This window comes from Pongo abelii, chromosome 3, assembly GCF_028885655.2.
Source record: "Pongo abelii isolate AG06213 chromosome 3, NHGRI_mPonAbe1-v2.0_pri, whole genome shotgun sequence".
NCBI lineage: Eukaryota > Metazoa > Chordata > Mammalia > Primates > Hominidae > Pongo > Pongo abelii.
This window is the reverse complement of record NC_071988.2, coordinates 130,652,208-130,673,370: the sequence shown is the minus strand read 5'-3', so window position 1 is coordinate 130,673,370 and position 21,163 is coordinate 130,652,208. Positions and strand designations below refer to the sequence as shown.

General features: G+C 37.5%; 1 protein-coding gene across 50 annotated transcripts in view; it reads left to right on the top strand.

Moving 5' to 3' along the window:
- Positions 1-21,163, top strand: part of COL25A1 (collagen type XXV alpha 1 chain) — a 430,187-nt gene that overhangs the window by 277,798 nt on the left and 131,226 nt on the right. For 34 of the 50 annotated variants that reach the window (XR_008524677.2, XM_054554287.2, XM_054554264.2 and 31 more), the window contains one exon: positions 19,912-20,019. Coding sequence is in view for 49 of the 50 variants with exons in the window: in XM_054554287.2 (XP_054410262.1) it covers positions 19,912-20,019 (108 nt within the window). In the remaining variant the exon portion in view is untranslated. Of the gene's footprint in view, positions 1-18,270; positions 18,331-19,106; positions 19,179-19,911; positions 20,020-21,163 lie in introns of all 50 variants that reach the window. The other 16 variants (XM_054554298.2, XM_054554273.2, XM_054554297.2 and 13 more) reach the window with 2 other exon arrangements.

The following is a 21,163-nucleotide window of genomic DNA, read 5'->3' as shown; positions in this document are numbered from 1 at the left end:
CTGGTTCTCTCTTCATGCTCCTATGTCTTCCTTAAAGAATAATGTGTGTGGGATAAAACCTACCTGTGTATGTGTCTGTTTATGTTAATACAGTCTGGAATTAGATGAGCTTGAAATAACATTGGCAGCCATATCATATATTAATGTATAAATTTAACGACTTAAATTCTAAAAATTTTTTTTTACTGTTACTGTTAGCTCCTCAATTGTGTATTTATGTAACTTGTTTATTGGATTCACACACCATTACTTTCTTTTATTCCATGTTAGTATACCACTCTCATCATTCCATCCTGTTGAGGTCCCCTCTGGATTCTGATTCTGCAGTCCAACAAACATTATATTTCTTCTTCTTTCCCATTTCCTGGAGATTTGAGATATAGATGTAGAAACAGACATTCATGTAGAGACAAAAATCATTCCCACACCCAAAGTTTGAGAAGACTGATTAATTAATACATATATTAAGGCCGGGTGTGGTGGCTCATGCCTGTAATCCCAGCACTTTGGGAGGCCGAAGCAGGTGGATCACCTGAGGTCAGGAGTTCGAGACCAGCCTGGCCAACACGGTGAAACCCCGTCTCTACTAAAAATACAAAAATTAGCTGGGCATGGTGGCACGCACCTGTAATCCCAGCTACTCGGGAGGCTGAGGCAGGAGAATCGCTTGAACCTGGGAGGCGGAGTTTGCAGTGAGCCAAGATTGCGCCATTGCACTCCAGTCTGGGAGATAACAAAATTCTGTCTCAAAAACAAACAAACAAAAATAACATATATTGAACGGATCAGTCCTGAGGTCCTGAACTGTGTGACTGGTTAAGTATTATTATCTGTGTAGATTGTTCAACGAGTTATAAATCCATTCTTTTCATTGATTTTCAGTTCAGATTTCTCAATACAGAATCTAAGGATAATATAAGAAACCTTGGCATACCACTTGCTGAAATCCAGTTACATTTGTGCATCCACCTACTAATAACCCTTTTTAAAAAGGAAATAAAGTTAGTATTCTGTTATAAATTTTCACCAACAATCCTTTTAATAATATATTCTCATCTTAGGTCAATACAAATTTTAGCAATCTGTCTGTACTTCAGAGAGCTACCTTTTTCTCTCTTCTATTTCTTCTTGCACTTTTCACAGTTCCTGAAAACATGATATGAATGGTTGAATAATTTTTTTGGCAAATGCTCAGTATTTTGAAAGCTGTTTATTCAGGCTAAAACATATTTATATTTCCAAAGTTTTCATTAGTAATCTCTTCACTTTTCTTGGCATTTAATACACCAGTATTTGTGGCAATGTTTAATTCAAACAACTATTTTTTCTGTTTGACAGAGAATTAGAAGCTAAATAGGAACTGGTTGCTACTTCTTTCTTCTATCAACTATTCACATTTTATTCTCAGTTGACTGAAAAAATAGATCTATTATTTTATTATGCTTCTCTGTCTGAATCTAACTGAATATACTCTTTTTGTTGCCCTTAGAAATTCCTCCCAGTCTTCATGGAGCCTAAGTGCTCCTGACACAGATCATAATGTTCCATGCTGTGTTAATCCTTGGATTGACTTTCACTTCCTTTTTTATTTCCTTCCTTATTTGTAATTAAGATATTCATAAAGAAGGAAATCCTACAAAGAATAGGAGAGGAGAACGGAAGTCCACTCTGCAATTTGTGAATTATTAGGCCCTTAGTAATTCACAAATTGGATAATTATGCCTTGTACAAAAGTTGACTCGCATTTCCCTTGAAAAATCTTTTTTTCTTAGTCAAATTCGTTTTGTGCCACTTTTCCAACATTAACTTCCCCAACATTTCACAAGTCAAGAAACATGGACAATTGCACATTTAAAGTTTATGAAGCTTAATCTCAACTCTTTATAATGTTATGAAGCTTCATCCCAGAGCTGTAAAATAGTAACTTCTTCTTACTCTCTTTAATGTTTCTTACTTGCAAAAATCCCATATCACCCAGGTAGAATGATTGACAGTCCCTTATGTGAAAATAAGCAATTCAATTTCAATAATGACATGACAGACATACATCTTGTAATTTTTTAGCCACATATGTGAGTCATAAAACTTGTAGCTAATGAGGTGGTAGAACTGGTCACTTATCTCGGTATCCCAGATGCCACCTGGTTTTTAAAACATAAACTTTGTTGCTATGGGTACTGAAATTGAAGACCCATTAAAAAAAAAAGATTTGTAACATACATCTGTAGTTTGTAAATTGGGCTATTGCTTTTAGATATTTTAAAACATCAGAGAAAGTTTTTTCCTTGGTCTTGATTAGTTATGGTTTCAAACTCAGAGCATTGTCATTCCTTTTTTTTCTCTTTTATTTAATAGCAAATAATGCATATATAACATTTAAAATTTACTAAGTTGAAAGACCATGTTACACTTTGAATTAATTCATCTAACCATAAAAAGAGAAAATCTTTTTTTCTATTATATATGGACAATTTTCTTTGATAAATGGAATATTAAGTACATTTAAATAAAGAAAGAATTGTTCCTATTCAAAATTGCACCTAAGGCATATTTTGAGCCCTCATTTTCAGTAACAAAGACAGTCTAATCTTTATTCTTGACATTTTTGTCTGCCTTATTATTATCTAAATTTGGAAGCATAAAAGTACTTGAGATTTGGAAGTATAAAAGACTTTTGAGGTTAAATATGAATATTATCAGTGTAGTTATTTCAAGTAAATTATATGTGCAAATAAATATCACTTTTAAGAATTAAATATAAACATGATAGCATGTGATACACTATTTAATATAAAAAATGTACTGCATTTCGTTAAATAACAACATTATCAACCACAACTAGGAAATTAAAACCAAAAAGTAGAAAGTTTATTTTATGATTTTTCAATATTTATGTCCTTCTAAAGTTTAGATTTAATTTCACAGAAGTCAGGAAATTCGGTTTTGACATTCCCAGAGAAACCATAATTCTCATGTAGATTACAACAGCCCCTTTCACTAACAGCAAATCATGGGACTCCTCCCAAATGAATTAATCACTATGGGATGTAGCTACGTCCTTTTCAAAAAGGAATTATACCTTGTTCTGTTCTTATTCCTGCTAGAGATAGTGTATAACAATCATATTTTGACATTTTTATGATTTAAGAATCAGTGCTCTGAATTGCAATGTGTAATTGATACAATAAGAACCAGTAACCCTTTCCTCAAATGCTAATGCAACAAAATAAAGTTCTATCAGTTGGGCTAAGTGTGCTATGAGGCAAAGTCCTACAGTTGTTTTGTTTGTATTCACCACTCAAAAACACTAAATCAGAGATCTTTAACTGGTGATTTGTGAGACAAATCCTACTATCAAATGTATTTTCATTTGGAATATAAAGTGTGTAAACTAAATTTGAATTGTTAACAAACATTAAAATCTGAAGCATTTATTTTTTTTCTTAAAAAAAGACTTTCATTTCTGGTTTCTCATGGAGCAGGTGAAGATGTAGCCACACTAGGTCTGCTTTCATATGTGGCAAAAATCAAGGGATTAGTTATTGTTTCCTTTCAGCCCCAACTTCACTCTTCTATTCAGCCAAATCTCCCCGCTTCCTTTTGGGAGATATACCTAATGCTAGATGACGAGTTGGTGGGTGCAGCGCACCAGCATGGCACATGTATACATATGTAACTTACCTGCACATTGCGCACATGTACCATAAAACCTAAAGTATAATAATAATAGTAATAATAATAATAAAAGAAAAAAAAAGAATGAAAACAAAAATAAATAAATAAATAAATAAAATAAAATACAAAAAAAAAAAAAAACTTTTTAGTTACATGTAAAAAAAAAAAAAAAACCTGCTTCTTTATTTATATTATCTGCCAAGTTCTTATCGTCATTTCAGTTTACTCTATATGTACAAATGACATCAAATATAAAAATAATTACAGGATGTTCAAACATGTCCTAAATTGCAATAAATATTTTAGCTTCTTTGGGAAACATGAAGACTTCAGGGATGCCCTCAAGCAACAGACTCTATTCTACTTTTGTGTAATTGAACAGACCCTGAGAAAACACTACAAAAGTAGGATTTGAACTAAAGGAGGTTGTTGGAGAATAGGACCAGATGAACTAGTACAGAAAGGTACCTAGAAGAGTACCATTGCAAGTAACGTTACTCTCTGTTTTACTGTTCCAAGCACTCCATTATCTTTTTGTTGCTAAGGTCACTTTTGAAGAGTTCAGTTATCCCAGAGGGCTGTCAGGCATTTGCTGTGGGCTAAACCTTATTTAGGGTGGATGTTGAACTTCAGAGGTATACAAGGAAGTACAGGATGATTTTCCATCCATTATAGCCATCTACTTCTTCCATGAATAGGAAAGAGGCTACCATTCAGGGTGCATGCCCAAGGAATTTTGGAGTCAACTGAATCTAATATCAAACAAAGGATGTTTAGCAAATACTCATTAAACCAGAGTACTAAATAGAGTTTCCAGAGAATGGCAGGACACTTATGCTTTCTCTCCCAGCATGAAACATGCAAAAAAAAAAAAAAAAAAAAAAAGTTGAGTTTTTCTCACAGGCTACTGAAGAAATGCCTGTTTTCCCTTTAGTGTCAGGTGCTCTGTCAGCTACTGATCTTCTTTCCTGATCCATGCTGGGCCTCCTCTCCCAGATGTAGACTGTTTCCTTTCAGAAAATCGATAGGATATATTCAAGTTGAGATGAGTCCTTGACTTGGCAACCTCAACTGAAGAGCACCCTAGGTTTTATAGAAATGTAGCTCCAAAATATTATTGTATTGCATGCTATTTTTATACTGCACCATCTTAGAAGACTTTTTGACAATTAAAAAACTGCAATTTGAGCTCCACAATTCAAAATTTGTATTTCAAAGGCATATTGCATGAAATTCAGATGGGGCTGAATTCAAGCCCGCTTTTGCACCATTTTTGTTTCCACAGGGAGTTTTAAGCAGATTTTTATGCAGTGTTTGATAATCAAATTGACCTTCTAAACAGGACTTCTGGAGAATTTTTTTTCATTTCATAAAAAGAAAAAATTTTCACAGTTTTTTTTGTGCTTATTTGCAAAACGGATGCTAATTATAAATGTGCGTATTTATTCATGAAAGCAATTAATTAAAAGATGTATACCAGATAATTGATCATACTAGTTCTCATTAATATGTAACACTGAAATCATAAAACTAGATTTATTTTTAATTACTACAAACTGGTATAAATTATAATGTATAATGCAGATTGCCATATATTGAGATAGGGCATTTTTTAGACTTGTCTATAATTAATACATTTTATTGTTCAAACCTACATTCATTTCCTTAAATTCAAAACTTACCACTCTTTCTATAATCTTTAGTTCTGCTAAAGAGCTCTTTGTTATTAATTTTGAACTAGGCTCACAATCCCTTCTTAAAACTCTTATTAGTCAAGTGTGTTTCAGAACTTAGGGTTTTTAGGAATTAGAAAGTTAATTTAGTTCATGCTATGCATATTGTCTGACACCCTTAGGGGCCTGAGACACCCTGTAATCAAACAATCAAATTCTACAGTGAAACATATGCATATTCACACTTAGAAGGATTATTAATGACCATAAATAGCCTTTCGTCTGTTCAAGTAAGTTTTTGTTCCGTCACATAAGTTTCCTGCAAGCAGGAAAAACTATAAAACTTAAGAAAAAATATTTTAGCTGGGCGCGGTGGCTCACGCCTGTAATCCCAACGCTTTAGGAGGCCAAGGTGTGTGGATCACCTGACATCAGGAGTTTGAGACCCGCCTGGCCAACATGGTGAAATCCCATATCTACTAAAAATACAAAAATTTGCTGGGCATGGTGGTGGGCACCTGCAGTCCCAGCTATTCGGGAGGCTGAGGCAGGAGAATCGCTTGAACTTGGGAGGCAGAGGTTGCAGTGAGCCGAGATAGCACTACTGCACTCCAGCCTCCATGACACAGCAAGACATTGTCTCAAAAAAAAAAAAAAAAAAAAAAAAATTTTTTTTTTTAATTTTTATTTTATTATTATTATACTTTAAGTTTTAGGGTACGTGTGCACAATGTGCAGGTTAGTTACATATGTATACATGTGCCATGCTGGTGTGCTGCACCCATTAACTCGTCATTTAGCATTAGGTATATCTCCTAAAACTATCCCTTCCCCCTCCCCCCACCCCACAACAGTCCCCAGAGTGTGATGTTCCCCTTCCTGTGTCCATGTGTTCTCATTGTTCAGTTCCCACCTATGAGTGAGAATATGCGGTGTTTGGTTTTTTGTTCTTGCGATAGTTTACTGAGAATGATGATTTCCAGTTTCATCCATGTCCCTACAAAGGACATGAACTCATCATTTTTTATGGCTGCATAGTATTCCATGGTGTATATATGCCACATTTTCTTAATCCAGTCTATCATTCTTGGACATTTGGGTTGGTTCCAAGTCTTTGATATTGTGAATAGTGCTGCAATAAACATATATGTGCATGTGTCTTTTAGCAGCGTGATTTATAGTCCTTTGAGTATATACCCAGTAATGGGATGGCTGGGTCAAATGGTATTTCTAGTTCTAGATCCCTGAGGAATCGCCACACTGACTTCCACAAGGGTTGAACTAGTTTACAGTCCCACCAACAGTGTGAAAGTGTTCCTATTTCTCCATATCCTCTCCAGCACCTGTTGTTTCCTGACTTTTTAATGATTGCCATTCTAACTGGTGTGAGATGGTATCTCATTGTGGTTTTGATTTGCATTTCTCTGATAGCCAGTGATGGTGAGCATTTTTTCATGTGTTTTTTGGCTGCATAAATGTCTTCTTTTGAGAAGTGTCTGTTCATATCCTTTGCCCACTTTTTGATGGGGTTGTTTGTTTTTTTCTTGTAAATTTGTTTGAGTTCATTGTAGATTCTGGATATTAGCCCTTTGTCGGATGAGTAGGTTGCGAAAATTTTCTCCCATTTTGTAGGTTGCCTGTTCACTCTGATGGTAGTTTCTTTTGCTGTGCAGAAGCTCTTGAGTTTAATTAGATCCCATTTGTCAATTTTGGCTTTTGTTGCCATTGCTTTTGGTGTTTTAGACATGAAGTCCTTGCCCATGCCTATGTCCTGAATGGTAATGCCTAGGTTTTCTTCTAGGGTTTTTTATGGTTTTAGGTCTAACGTTTACGTCTTTAATCCATCTTGAATTAATTTTTGTGTAAGGTGTAAGGAAGGGATCCAGTTTCAGCTTTCAACATATGGCTAGCCAGTTTTCCCAGCACCATTTATTAAATAGGGAATCCTTTCCCCATTGCTTGTTTTTCTCAGGTTTGTCAAAGATCAGATAGTGGTAGATATGTGGCATTATTTCTGAGGGCTCTGTTCTGTTCCATTGATCTATATCTCTGTTTTGGTACCAGTACCATGCTGTTTTGGTTACTGTAGCCTTGTAGTATAGTTTGAAGTCAGGTAGCGTGATGCCTCCAGCTTTCTTCTTTTGCTTAGGATTGACTTGGCGATGCGGGCTCTTTTTTGGTGCCATATGAACTTTAAAGTAGTTTTTTCCAATTCTGTGAAGAAAGTCATTGGTAGCTTGATGGGGATGGCAATGAATCTATAAATTACCTTGGGCAGTATGGCCATTTTCATGATATTGATTCTTCCTCCCCATGAGCATGGAATGTTCTTCCATTTGTTTGTATCCTCTTTTATTTCCTTGAGCAGTGGTTTGTAGTTCTCCTTGAAGAGGTCCTTCACGTCCCTTGTAAGTTGGATTCCTAAGTATTTTATTCTCTTTGAAGCAATTGTGAATGGGAGTTCGCTCATGATTTGGCTCTCTGTTTGTCTGTTATTGGTGTATAAGAATGCTTGTGACTTTTGTACATTGATTTTGTATCCTGAGACTTTGCTGAAGTTGCTTATCAGCTTAAGGAGATTTTGGGCTGAGACAATAGGGTTTTCTAGATATACAATCATGTCGTGTCGTCTGCAAACAGGGACAATTTGACTTCCTCTTTTCCTAATTGAATACCCTTTATTTCCTTCTCCTGCCTAATTTCCCTGGCCAGAACTTCCAACACTATGTTGAATACGAGTGGTGAGAGAGGGCATCCCTGTCTTGTGCCAGTTTTCAAAGGGAATGCTTCCAGTTTTTGTCCATTCAGTTTGATATTGGCTGTGGGTTTGTCATAGATAGCTCTTATTATTTTGAGATCCATCCCATCAATACCTAATGTATTGAGAGTTTTTAGCATGAAGCGTTGTTGAATTTTGTCAAAGGCCTTTTCTGCATCTATTGAGATAATCATGTGGTTTTTGTCTTTGGTTCTGTGTATATGCTGGATTACATTTATTGATTTGCATATATTGAACCAGCTTTGCATTCCAGGGATGAAGCCCACTTGATCATGGTGGATAAGCTTTTTGATGTGCTGCTGGATTCTGTTTGCCAGTATTTTATTGAGGAATTTTGCATCAATGTTCATCAAGGAGATCGGTCTAAAATTCTCTTTTTTGGTTGTGTCTCTGCCCGGCTTTGGTATCAGGATGATGCTGGCCTCATAAAATGAGTTAGGGAGGATTCCCTCTTTTTCTATTGATTGGAATAGTTTCAGAAGGAATGGTACCAGTTCCTCCTTGTACCTCTGGTAGAATTCGGCTGTGAATCCATCTGGTCCTGGACTCTTTTTGGTTGGTAAGCTATTGATTATTGCCACAATTTCAGAGCCTGTTATTGGTCTATTCAGAGATTCAGCTTCTTCCTGGTTTAGTCTTGGGAGGGTGTATGTGTCGAGGAATTTATCCATTTCTTCTAGATTTTCTAGTTTATTTGCACAGAGGTGTTTATAGTATTCTCTGATGGCAGTTTGTATTTCTGTGGGATCGGTGGTGATATCCCCTTTATCATTTTTTAGTGTGTCTATTTGATTCTTCTCTCTTTTCTTCTTTATTAGTCTTGCTAGTGGCCTATCAATTTTGTTGATCCTTTCAAAAAACCAGCTCCTGGATTCATTAATTTTTTGAAGGGATTTTTGTGTCTCTATATCCTTCAGTTCTGCTCCGATTTTAATTATTTCTTGCCTTCTGCTAGCTTTTGAATGTGTTTGCTCTTGCTTTTCTAGTTCTTTTAATTGTGATGTTAGGGTGTCAAAAAAATTTTTTTTTCTAAAAATGAAAAAAATATTTATCTTCAGAGACTTTGGATTTTGGAACTGCAGATGCAGGATCATGAACCATATCTTGGCTTTAATCTCTTCTTTACTTTTGTCAGAATTGTCTTCCTCATACTCACATGGCATGGTACCTTCGTTGTGTAGAAACCTTCATGGCTTTCCATTACTTCGCTCTTGAAGCTTCTTTTAAGACCTCCCACATCTGTGCCCTATCAATTTTTCCAGGCATTTCTCTAAAATGTGTGTGCTTCACCACAGCCAAACTCACCTCACCAGAATTTCCTGAGTGTTCCTTCTCCTTTGTTCACTGTGCTACAGACTGGAATACCTTCTTTCAGAGGTCTCCAGTCCACACTTCACTGCAATACCAGGGTCCTAATCATCTTCACGTGTCTCAATTTCTACCTTTATGGGGGTCTTACCCCAGTCTTCAGACAGAATAAGCTTAAGTACTGCCTGCTCCTCTAACCAGAGCACTAATTTAACACATTTTCGATGTGGATTGACATTCATATGACAATTCCCTCTCCCCCATTAGATTTGAAGTCCTGCAGCTTCTTTCACTGTACTTGGCGTATAGCATGTATTCCAGAGACGTTTGTCACACGAAGGAATGCATGTTTTAGTTCATCTCTCTTGTTCTCATCAATATGACCTCCCACAGGAATCCTTACAACCCTTTGCCATTGCCCTTATCCTGACCTTGCCAAAGTTGAAGAACAGAGTCTACATCTCAAGGGAGAGTTCCTAAAATAGAACCTAATCTCTATATACCAAGTGTTGATTTAGTATGTCTTTAGAAAAGGAAAATACATTTTCTATTTTTTTCCAGCATTCATCTAGGCAGAAGTATCAGGAAGGAAAGGTATTGTTGCCCTTTGAGAGTGGCTAGCCACAAGGGTCTCCTAGTGTGTCATGACTGCACCTATGGGGCATGGGAATCTTTCTGCTACTTCTGTGCAGTGCTTCAGGCAGGGGAATCCTTTGCAAGGCTGCCCACACATGTCTATCTGACATGGCACATGGCCATTTCTTTGTGGTATTGCTTTCCTGGAAGTGCTGCTGGGAAGCAGAGCTTAGGTCCCTCTTTGCTCTCAGAGACTACAGATCTATTTCCTCACTTCAGTTCGGTGGAGTGTCTTTCTAGGTATTTTTCATTTCTAGAAATGTTGGTAGACAAGTTATGTCTTGCACTCTGCCTCCTCATGCCTCCTCTGAGGCCCTAAGCAAAGGGTCGTTTAAGAGCTTGATGCAGGAGTGGGGAGGAAACGAAAAAATACAAGAGAAAAAGAGCGTGGATAAATGTTAGCAAAAGAGATCCCAGCCACATTTGAAGTTGCTTGTTTCATGTCTGCCTGCCTTCATACATTCTAAGCTCCATAAGGCCTGGTATAAGATCTATCTTGTTTACCGCTCTAATCCCAATGTCCAAATATTGCCTTGGTCATTGTGTGATTGTGTTAAATTCTTATTGAATAAATGAATAAGTGGAAATGAAATTCAGGGACTATGAAAAATTTATGGAAGATATGGGGCTGGGCACGGTGGCTCATGCCTGTAATCCCAGCACTTTGGGAGGCCGAGGTGGGCGGATGATGAGGTCAAGAGAACGAGACCATCCTGGTCAACATGGTAAAACCCCGTCTCTACTAAAAATGCAAAAAAAAAAATTAGCTGGGCTTGGTGGCACATGCCTTTATTTCCAGCTACTTGGGGGGCTGAGGCAGGAGAATTGCTTGAACCCAGGAGGCGGAGGTTGCAGTGAGCTGAGATCGTGCCACTGCACTCCAGTCTGGGTGACAGAGTGAGACTCAGTCTTGAAAAAAGAGAAAAATAAAAATTTATGGAAAATATGCTGGTTAAGATGGTTGACACTGGAGCAGGTTGTCAGGGGGTGACTCTTGGCTCTGCCACTTACAACTGGGTGGGCAAGACCCCTCAACTCTTCGTGTCTCAAATTCCTCATCTGTCAAGTAGTTGGTGAGAGGATTAAAAGAGTTAGTATTTATAAAACTCTTAGAAGAATACCTTACTCAAAGAAAGTATCGTATAAGCCTTGACCACTATTAATACCATCATCACCATTGTCATTATGTATTATTTTAACTATTATTAAGAAACCCTAAGACAGGACTGCTCTCTTGATGTTTATTTATAGAGAATAGCTCTGATCCAGTTCTAGCAGAGTGTATATAAATAAAATCAATACAGTTTTATTTTTCTACATCTTCCCAGACTGCAAGGCTGTTTTTTTTTTCTTCCCTATATTCTGTGTCTATACTTCTCTAGTGTACTCAGACCAGGAAAATGCTTCTTCAGGAATTCTACCTCTTTTCATGGGGTCTCATCTTCTGTTGGCCTTTCTTAGGTGTATGTCATTAGGGAACACTTTACAACAAGCCCTGGAATCCCCTAATAGATCATACAACAAGTAGAGCCTTTGGCCCTATATGAGTAGTTTAGGCACTTTTCTTATACTTTGCACTTGCCAGTGTTGAAGTTTATCTGCCGTCTTCTTATTCATAGATCTTTTGCAGGCTGTCTTCACTTACTTAGCATTTTAGTAGCTACAGTATTTAATGATATTTGTTAATACAGAGATTGCATTGTTTTCTTTCTCTTCCAAATAACTTATAAAGTTACACTTATCATCGACATATAAAAAGATAATTCATGGAGTGACTAGGGTTAATATTTATGATAAAACATAGTAGAATGGAATTCAGAGTATCTATAAAAAAGAAAAATAGCCACTTTTTGAGCCAGTTGAAAATATTATATTCAAATAACTTGTAAAATTTACACTTATCATTTATAGACAAAAAAAGATAATTCCTGGAGCGACTAGGGTTAACATTTATGAGAAAACGTAGTAGAATGGAATTTAGAGTATCAATAAAAAAGAAAAATAGTAACTTTTTGAGCCAGTTGAAAATATTATATTCAACTACAGAAGGCTAATTCTTCCCATAATTAATAATACCATGAGACAATCTTTTACCATCAGTTATAACTTATGATTTCCACAGGCCCCAATTCTCATATTACATGATTGTTCAAAAATTCCTTTAGCTGTTTAGCTTTATATAGTTGATTTTTCTATTCAGACAGATAAATTATACCATCTACTGCAATATGGAATGATCTAGCTGCAAATTTCTTTCTCCTAAATTCTTTTCTTTCTTAATTTAGCCTTCTAACAGTTTCTGCTAAACTGAAGCAATTCTTTTACCTAAATATTTTTGTATCCTATTATAGTATTTCCCCATCTGGTCTCTCTTAGCTAGAAATTATTGTATCAACTTTGAGGAGTATTTATCTCTATTTATACTGCACACATGCCCACTATAATGGTTGTGCTGTAATGCATGATGTATTTTGGGCAAACAGAATCATGATAGTATTTACATTAAGGAAAGACTTGGAGATTTCATTTCTCAGCATAATGCATATTTTTTCTTTCAATATGACTTGCTATTGGGGCCCCTTGACTCTTCATAATTAAAATAATTATCTTTTCCTCCATAGCCCCAAAACCTCAGGTACACTCCTTTGTGCTGATCAATGATCAGCCATTGTCAGTGACACTGGCCATTGTTAACCTGGTCTTATTATGAGTTATTTATGTGCATTTAGGCAGCATTATTGATGATGCAATAAACAGCAAAGTAAAGTATGTGCATCTATCATTTTGAGTCATTTGCCTGACTAGAATTTTTGTGAGGAGAATTACCATTCCTCCTGCTTCTATAGCCACTCCTTTTCATCTTCTTTGTAGTTGCCTCTTCCCCTGCTCATCCCTTAAACCTAAGTCTTTTGAAGGGTCTGCCTTCTCTACAGCCTCCCTAGGTGACTTCACATATCCCTATGGCTCATAATTCTCACCTTTCTTTCTTTTCTTTCTTTTTCTTTTTTCTTTTTTTTTTTTTTTTTTTTTTTTGAGACGGAGTTTCATTGTTGTTGCCCAAGCTGGAGTGCAACGGCACTATCTCGGGTCACTGCAACCTCCGCCTCCCGGGTTCAAATGATTCTCCTGCCTCAGCCTCCCAAGTAGCTGAGATTACAGGCACCCGCCACCATGCCCAGCTAATTTTCATATTTTTGGTAGGGACGGGGTTTCACCATGTTGGCCAGGCTGGTCTCGAACTCCTGAACTCGTGATCTGCCTGCCTCAGCCTCCCAAAGTGCTGGGATTATAGGCATGAGCCACCGCGCCCAGCCATTTCTCACCTTTCTTCTATTTTATATGCACGTCCAACTGCTGTCACTTGGCTATCCACAGACATCTCAAATTCAGCGAATCTATAGCTGAATTCATCATTCATAACTACCTGCCTACCCCAGAAAGCCTTTTCCTTGTGCTTCCTCTACTATCCTTCCATTGTCCAAGCTACAGACCTAGGACCATTCTCTGCTCCTCATTTACCCTTATATTATCAGCCAAGTTACAAGTCCTACAAATTTCAACTTCCTTAATAACAATTGAAACAATTGATTTGTCCCTCCTCTAGTTCTAAGACACAGTCTCACAACTAGACTATTGTAATACCTTCCTAAATGGTCTATCTTCAGTTTTACTCTTCCTGTACCAACCTCCAGCCCCTCATTCACCTGGCTTGAGAGGTCTTCCATGGCTCCTGAAACATGTGTCTAGTACACATTTTTTCTTCTTTGTAGCCCACCCCCCCAACTTCTCCACCATAATACTTATCACTCTGTATGATAACTGCCAGCTTATTTCTATTTCTCCACTAGATGGTAAACCCTGTGAGCTTGGGATCTTGCTCACCATTCAATCCCCAGAGCATGGCATAGTAAATGTCGCACAGAAGGTGCTCAACAAATGCTTTCTAAATATTGTTGAATGTTAGTCAATTTTAAAGCTTTCTGATATTTAAACTGTAAAGCAGGTAGAAGAAAATTATAAACACATAAATTGCATAATGACAAAGTTTAGAATCAGAAGACCTGAATTGAATTTCTGGCTCTATCATTGCCTTACTGAATACTTTTGAGAAAGCACAAAATCTTCTCACTATTTGTAATCTTGTAACACTCATTATTACTGCGTAACAATAAAAATGACAGTAACACCTTGAATGTATGGCCTCTAAGTAGTTGGAAGCATTTCTTATGAATTATTTATTTGTTCAATATCCCTTTGGGGTAGGCTTGCATTGGTTCTTCTAGATGGTAATGAAGGGGGAGATATAGCCTTTCCTGTAATGATGTCAAAATATTCATTGTGAGATGGTTGCCTACTTCACAGAATGTCATGAAGATTCATGAAGCTCTCTGAAGCTTAATGCTCTCAGGAGGGAAAAAAATGAGTTATGTATGGTAGTTTCACAGCTCTTATACATCCGATTTCTTAAGAATTCCAAGTATTTGGGGGTGAAAATATGTACAAATTATTTCAAGCTGGGTGTCATGGCTCACGCCTGTAATCCCAGCACTTTGGGAGGCTGAGGTGGGCGGATCACTTGAGGTCAGGAGTTCAAGAGCAGCCTGGCCAACACGGTGAAACCCCGTCTCTACTAAAAATACAAAAAATAGCTGGGCGTGGTGGTGCATGCCTGTAGTCCCAGCCTACTGGGGAGGCTGAGGCAGGAGAATTGCTTGAACCTGGGAGGCAGAGGTTGCAGTGAGCCGAGATTGTGCCACTACACTCCAGCCTGGGCGACAGAGCCAGACTCCATCTCAAAAAACAACAACAATAACAAAAATTATTTTAATATTTAGCTTATTCCTGGATGTTTTCTCCATATTTTTCTGGAGGCACATTTGTTTTTCCACACCCACTCAAACCATCTGTGTACCAGGCAAATTTTCAGAGATACAAAACCAAGTAAAATATGTCCATTTTATTTGTTTAGAAAGGACTATGACTAATGATACTGTGGGAAAAAATGGTATAGTTAATAAAGATTATATCCTCTGTATGAGCGGCTAGAGAAGCCTAGCAGGTATGGCCACACAAAGCCATAAGATGTCAACACCTGCACTGAAGATAGGTGTCAACACCTGTACTTTACAAACCAACCCTCCAAAGAACTCATGCAAGAAGCAGAGTCAGTGTCTTCCTAGGATCTGGAGGCAGCCCCTGTGAAATGGGATTTTTTTTTACCACCATCAATTGGTGAAAATTTTTAAAACGTATTCAATTTTGAATGCTATAACCCTATAATATATTGATGTTTGCTTTACATAATAATGTTTAAATTTATTTGCCATTAATTAAGTAGACTTTTTAGGAAGATGTACCATATTTATTATTGCTTCAAAACACTCTGTAGGATGCTGGCATATACTCTGAGGGTTAGTTTTACCCCAGTTTGAAAAGCATAGGGTCCTAGGACATTGCAGCCCAAATCATGGGATTTTTGTTAGAATTTAAGAGACTCTGTCCACATGTCCCCTTTTTACTTTGCTACACATAAACTCCTGAAAAATTCCTTTCCTAGCATGCTAATGATATCTTTAAAATGTAGCACTAAACACCTAATTGGTAGCATTTTCACAGTCAAGATGATTGAGGAATATAAATCAGCTTCCTCAAATAGAGATTATTCTTTTTGAGGAAAAAGGTCTTTCTGAGGTGAGAATTACCTATCCGATTCTCTCTTTAGATCTCATTAAAATTAGAACCCAAACTAAGGAGTTATAAAACTTAAGGCTTTTTTTTTTTTGTAAACATTTTGAAAATACGATCAAATAGAAAGCTGGTCATGCTCAGAGATAAGTACAAGAAGTGACTTATTTATACATTCAAATTTCAAAATATTTTTAAGTCCTACCATGTGTGCTGCTAAAAGGTTTTTAATTTAAAATTATTTTGTTAGATAATCCTGTTTCAAGTGACATTATGATTTATCGCCACTAATCAAGATTCTGATCCCTCATAGACTTCTTGTTTGTATCTGTTTTTGTTCTTTGTTACATAAATATGAGGTTTATATATAAAATTCTGACTGTGTAATATAGGGCTAATGAGTCACAGATGGAAAGATGCTGGCACATTACCATCTAATAACATTTTAAACTCATATTCCATAGTAAAATAAAAGCAAATTGTATACATCTGTTTTCCAACTTGTAGCATTTCTGAATTTATGCAGAATCTATATTTAAAGGACTTGTATTTAGAGAGAAGAAAAAGGGGACATAGGTCACCTCAAAACTACGTAGCCACTTAATAGCCTTATCAGAACGGATTTGGCAAAAGAGATAAGATTTTCTCTGTTTTGCTTCCTGAGAAGTTGTAGTACCGAAGACTGAGAGTCAAAGGCATTAGAGCTGAAGAAATGTCTTCAGACTACAAACTTATTTTACTGCCTTTCTTAAAATGAAAAACATATCTCTAATATAAGGAATGTGGGGGGTGAAATATTCACGAAACTAATAAAATTAAAAATGTAGAAAATGTAGAAATTTCCTGGGCTTTCCTAAAAATATCCGCAAGATAAATTTGGGTGGGAAGAGGGAGAGCCCAGGCCATGTATTGCTGTGGTTGTTGTTTATTTATATGGTAAACATGTTCTGTGGGTTTTTTTTTTTTTTTGGAAAAAAAGGAATAAAAGGCTTTAGTTTCACATGTTGTTAGAAAAGAAATAGAACAAAGGCAAAATTTCTCTCTCAGACTTACCCAGTTGATAACGCCTATGAGGAGGAGTTAGTACAAGTTATTGAAGAATGAGTGTCTAAAACATCTCTCCCTGTTCTCCTTGGATAAGGAATTCAAAACCGCTTTTCTGCATTAAGGGGTTGTGTGAACTGTCAAGTTCTTTTGGAAAAGTTATGTGACAGAAGTGATTACTGCAGAGTGTGACCATAAATCCCCCTGACATGAAATACACATGTTGTAAGAGACAGATTTTCATCCACCACCTCTGCATGAATTCCTGAAACAGGAGAGATCTGAGATTCATCATATGATTGGAGAGAGAAATTTTGATATGTGGGTGGCAAGACTATATTTTGTGAGGTGTGCTGTGTTTATTCTGGGGAATAAGTATGATCTGATGGCAAAATTTTGTTCCCTGTTGTTGTCCAAAAAAGAATTAATACACGTATTGTATGTCCTGAGTTGTAAACAGAATGTCAATTGAGGGAAATTACAGTGTGGTTTTCGTAACAGTGTCTATAGTTATCTCCATTTTGTACTAACATTTTGTAATTAAGATGTTGTAATTTTGTAAGTAAGATTCCAGAAATGCTCCATGTAGCAAACTCTTTACACCGTGTAGACACAGATCCCATTGTACCTGCCCCAGGCTCAGTGACAATGAGCTCTCAGTTTCCCTGTTCCATGCTTTAAGAAATTATTGGTTTGGCTGGGCATGGTGGTTCACGCCTGTAATCTCAGCACTTTGGGAGGCCGAGGCAGTCAGATCACTTGAGGTCAGGAGTTCGAGACCAGCCTAGCCAACATAGTGAAACCCAGTCTCTACTACAAATACGAAAATTAGCTGGGCATGGTGGCGCACACCTATAATCCCAGCTACTGGGCAGGCTGAGACAGAGAATCACTTGCACCCTGGAGGCAGAGGCTTCAGTGAGCTGAGATTGTACCACTGCACTCCAGCCTGGGTGACAGAGCAAGACTCTGTCTCAAAAAAAAAAAAAAAAAAAGGTCCAGATGTGGTGGCTCATGCCTGTAATCCCAGCACTTTGGGAGGCTGAGGCTGGTGGATCACCTGAGGTCAGGAGTTTGAGACCAGCCTGGCCAACATGGTGAAACTGAAACCCCATCTCTACTAAAAATACAAAACTTAGCTGGGCGTGGTGGCACACGGCTGTAATCTCAGCTACTAGGGAGGCTGAGGCAGGAGAATTGCCTGAACCTGGGAGGTGGAGGTTGCAGTGAGCCTAGATTAGGCCACTGCACTCCAGCCTGAGCAACAGAGTGAGACTTCATCTTAAAAAAAAAAAAAAAAGGTTTATTTTGGGGCCTCATGTCTAATTTTGTTTATGGTATGTCAGATGAGGCAAGACTTAGAGCCAGGAAAGGGAGGTGCTAGGTATGTGCTTGTTTTGTTTGTCCCCCAGTGAAATGTCTGTGTGACGTTTTATGTCGTGTTGTTTTGGTGCTGTGCTACGTCCATAGGGCCTGCCAGGCTTCCCCACAGTTGCTGCCCTGCACAGTAATCAGATCCTCACCGTCAAGGTTTGTGGTTGTCACTCAATGCCTGCACAGTCAGAAATGCAATCAGCATAAGCATGAGCAGGAACCATGCAATTGGCTTGCCGAGCCCGTTGGCTTCCTCTCATGGTATATATCAAGTTATTGGGCACTTGGGACCCCACTTGCATCATTGAGGTCAAATGTCTATTAAGAGGGTGTATCCTGAGCATACCTGAGAGGAGGATATTGACGTCAAACAGGTACTGTGAACAGAGGTGGGCATAGCGATCTAGAACCATGCCACACCTTGATGGCTTAATTTACAAGCATTCTAATGCTCTGTAATATTTTTCCAGTCGAATTAAATAATCCTAAGTACTCTCTCTGGACTTCAGGCGTCAATAAAATGGCAGTCGAGTTCACGCCACATTATGCTGGTTGACAAGTCTGACGGAAATGGAACTGGCATTTTGTCTCTAGACTTTCTGCTCAGACTGAAGAATGCAGGGGTGCACTTGCTTACCTGTTTCTGGGAATAAACTACATTAAAAAGATCCAACATCCACAGTGAAATGATGAGGCACAAAAAATGTTCATTACTACTGAAGATCTGGTCTCAGCATCCCATTTCAGGATTATATTTCTTTCAAGAAGAGTCAGTGGGTCTAATGTTAGACATAAGTGCCAGTTCTATTTTGTTTAATAATCATTATAAGTCTAATGTGGATATCTTTATTTCTTTCTTGGGGCCTTCTGATGTCTATTCTTCAACTCTCTCATCTCTGAACTTCAACCTTTGACCTCACCTGACTGATCAGATGGTGTTTCCTAAAATCAATCATGGGTTTCTCTCTGCTGATCAGCAGCTCATTAAACGCCGCCTGATTAAGGTAGTGCTTATTCTTGCTGAAGTCTGATTTCTTCTTTGCATCGGTTATTGCTCTGTGTACCTATTGCTTTACCATTTATCTCTTATGGGTGGGGTGTGGGTGGTAGATGGGCATTTATTTGGAAGTGTCCTCAAACAAAATTATGTTTAGTGAGCTGCATTTGTTTGAAATGTTAGATAAAGTTACCAAAAAAGATATTAAAAGCCTATCTAATTTTTTCTTAATTAAAAAATTGTAAATTGTAACTACTCACATATTCAGTTTCTAAGCTCTCTAGCTTTGGTAATTTATAAATTATTAGGCAATATGACGGGAGCCTCATATGCTTAATTTTATAGGGTATGAAAAAGTAAACACATTTGTCTAACTATAAATGCAGCCATTTTATTAAATGAGGTGAATGTAACTGATGCAGTGTTGTTATGGATAAAGTAATGCACACGTTTTATACCAGCTCTGACTATAGTGGTAACATATACACTATTTCCAAGAACTGGAAGTGCTGGTTCCTGAACTGCTTTCATTTTAATAGCATCTACTCAGTCACCCAGCATGAATATTTATTTGCTCCCTGCTGGGAGGCAAATTGCCTACAGGCTTTATATTTGTGGTTGTTCTGGTTGTTTTCATAGTGTAAATGTGGATTAGATAATACAAATTTAAGGTGCTGAAAAGAAGACCTGGGTCTTTGTCTTTCATGGTTATTGCTGGTCTGTTCCCTTCTCCATCACAGGGTGACCAAGGACAGGCAGGGCCTCCAGGACCCCCTGGCCCTCCAGGCCCAAGAGGGCCACCTGGGGACACAGGGAAAGATGGCCCCCGTGGAATGCCAGGAGTACCCGTGAGTTGCTTTTTGGATCACTTATTCTCACACGTTTTGCTTTACGTTAAGGGCTGAGAACTAGGGTGGAGTAGGGTGGTGAGGGGCATCAGGTCAGGGGGTCAAGTGAGTGGAGTGGGTTGAGGGAAGTGGGATGATGAGTGGAGTGGGTTGAGGGAAGTGAGATGATGGGAAAGTCCCCAAGCAGCACAGGGCACTCCCAGCTGCATTCCTCTTTACCACTTAATCCCCTGGGGATCCAAGCAAACCACAAGAGACACCTGGAGGCAGCCACTAAACTGCTTTTGAGGTAAGCCTCAAGAAGTCTTTGATTGGAGTTGCCCATTCCCAGGTGTATCCTCACTGCTGTAGTGTGCACCGGGGCCTTTGGTTTAAATGGGAGATTAGTCTGAAAAACTAAGTAGGAGTCTAATAACATTTTCCAAAGGTTCAATAGCAGACCAATAAAGTCCTGTACTATTTATGGAAGGTAGAGGAAGTAAAATGTTCTAATATTTAATCCCTTATAAATAACTTGAACCCCCAAAATTGCTAATAACCATAAAATGAATGGTTAAAACATCAGTGGGTATGATTTAAATATCATTTGTCTTTTGTGTGTAAGGCTTATTCATAGAAATAATTTAAAAGTAATCTCAATACTTGGCTACTAAGATTGGTCAAGTGTCAATGATATAGTAGTAAAAGGCAGAAGATAAATGGTTTGATTTCATAGAGGCAACCGAGCAATTAAAAGAAATATATGGAAAAGGTCAAAAATTTTAGATTTATTTTATGACTTTAGGACTAGAAATTAAGGTTTATTACTGGATTAAATTATTTATTCAATGTATTTATTTAACAAATTATTTTCATAGTATTTTTATAGTACATAATAATAATGAAAATATTTATCCACGAAGCAGAAACTTTTGAAAATAAAACCAAAAAGAAAAAAAATTTTTTTTCTTTTGCCATACGCATTAATGTTTACAATATTTACCATACTCATTAATGTTTTGGTATATTTTCTTTCATTTTTATATGCATGTATTTATGCATTTTTAAAAGAATGACTCTTTATGAGAATATAGCGTACTTTAAAACTTCTGAGACAGCCTCATAAGCCCATATCCCTTTCTGAAAGCTGCTGTGAATTTGCAGA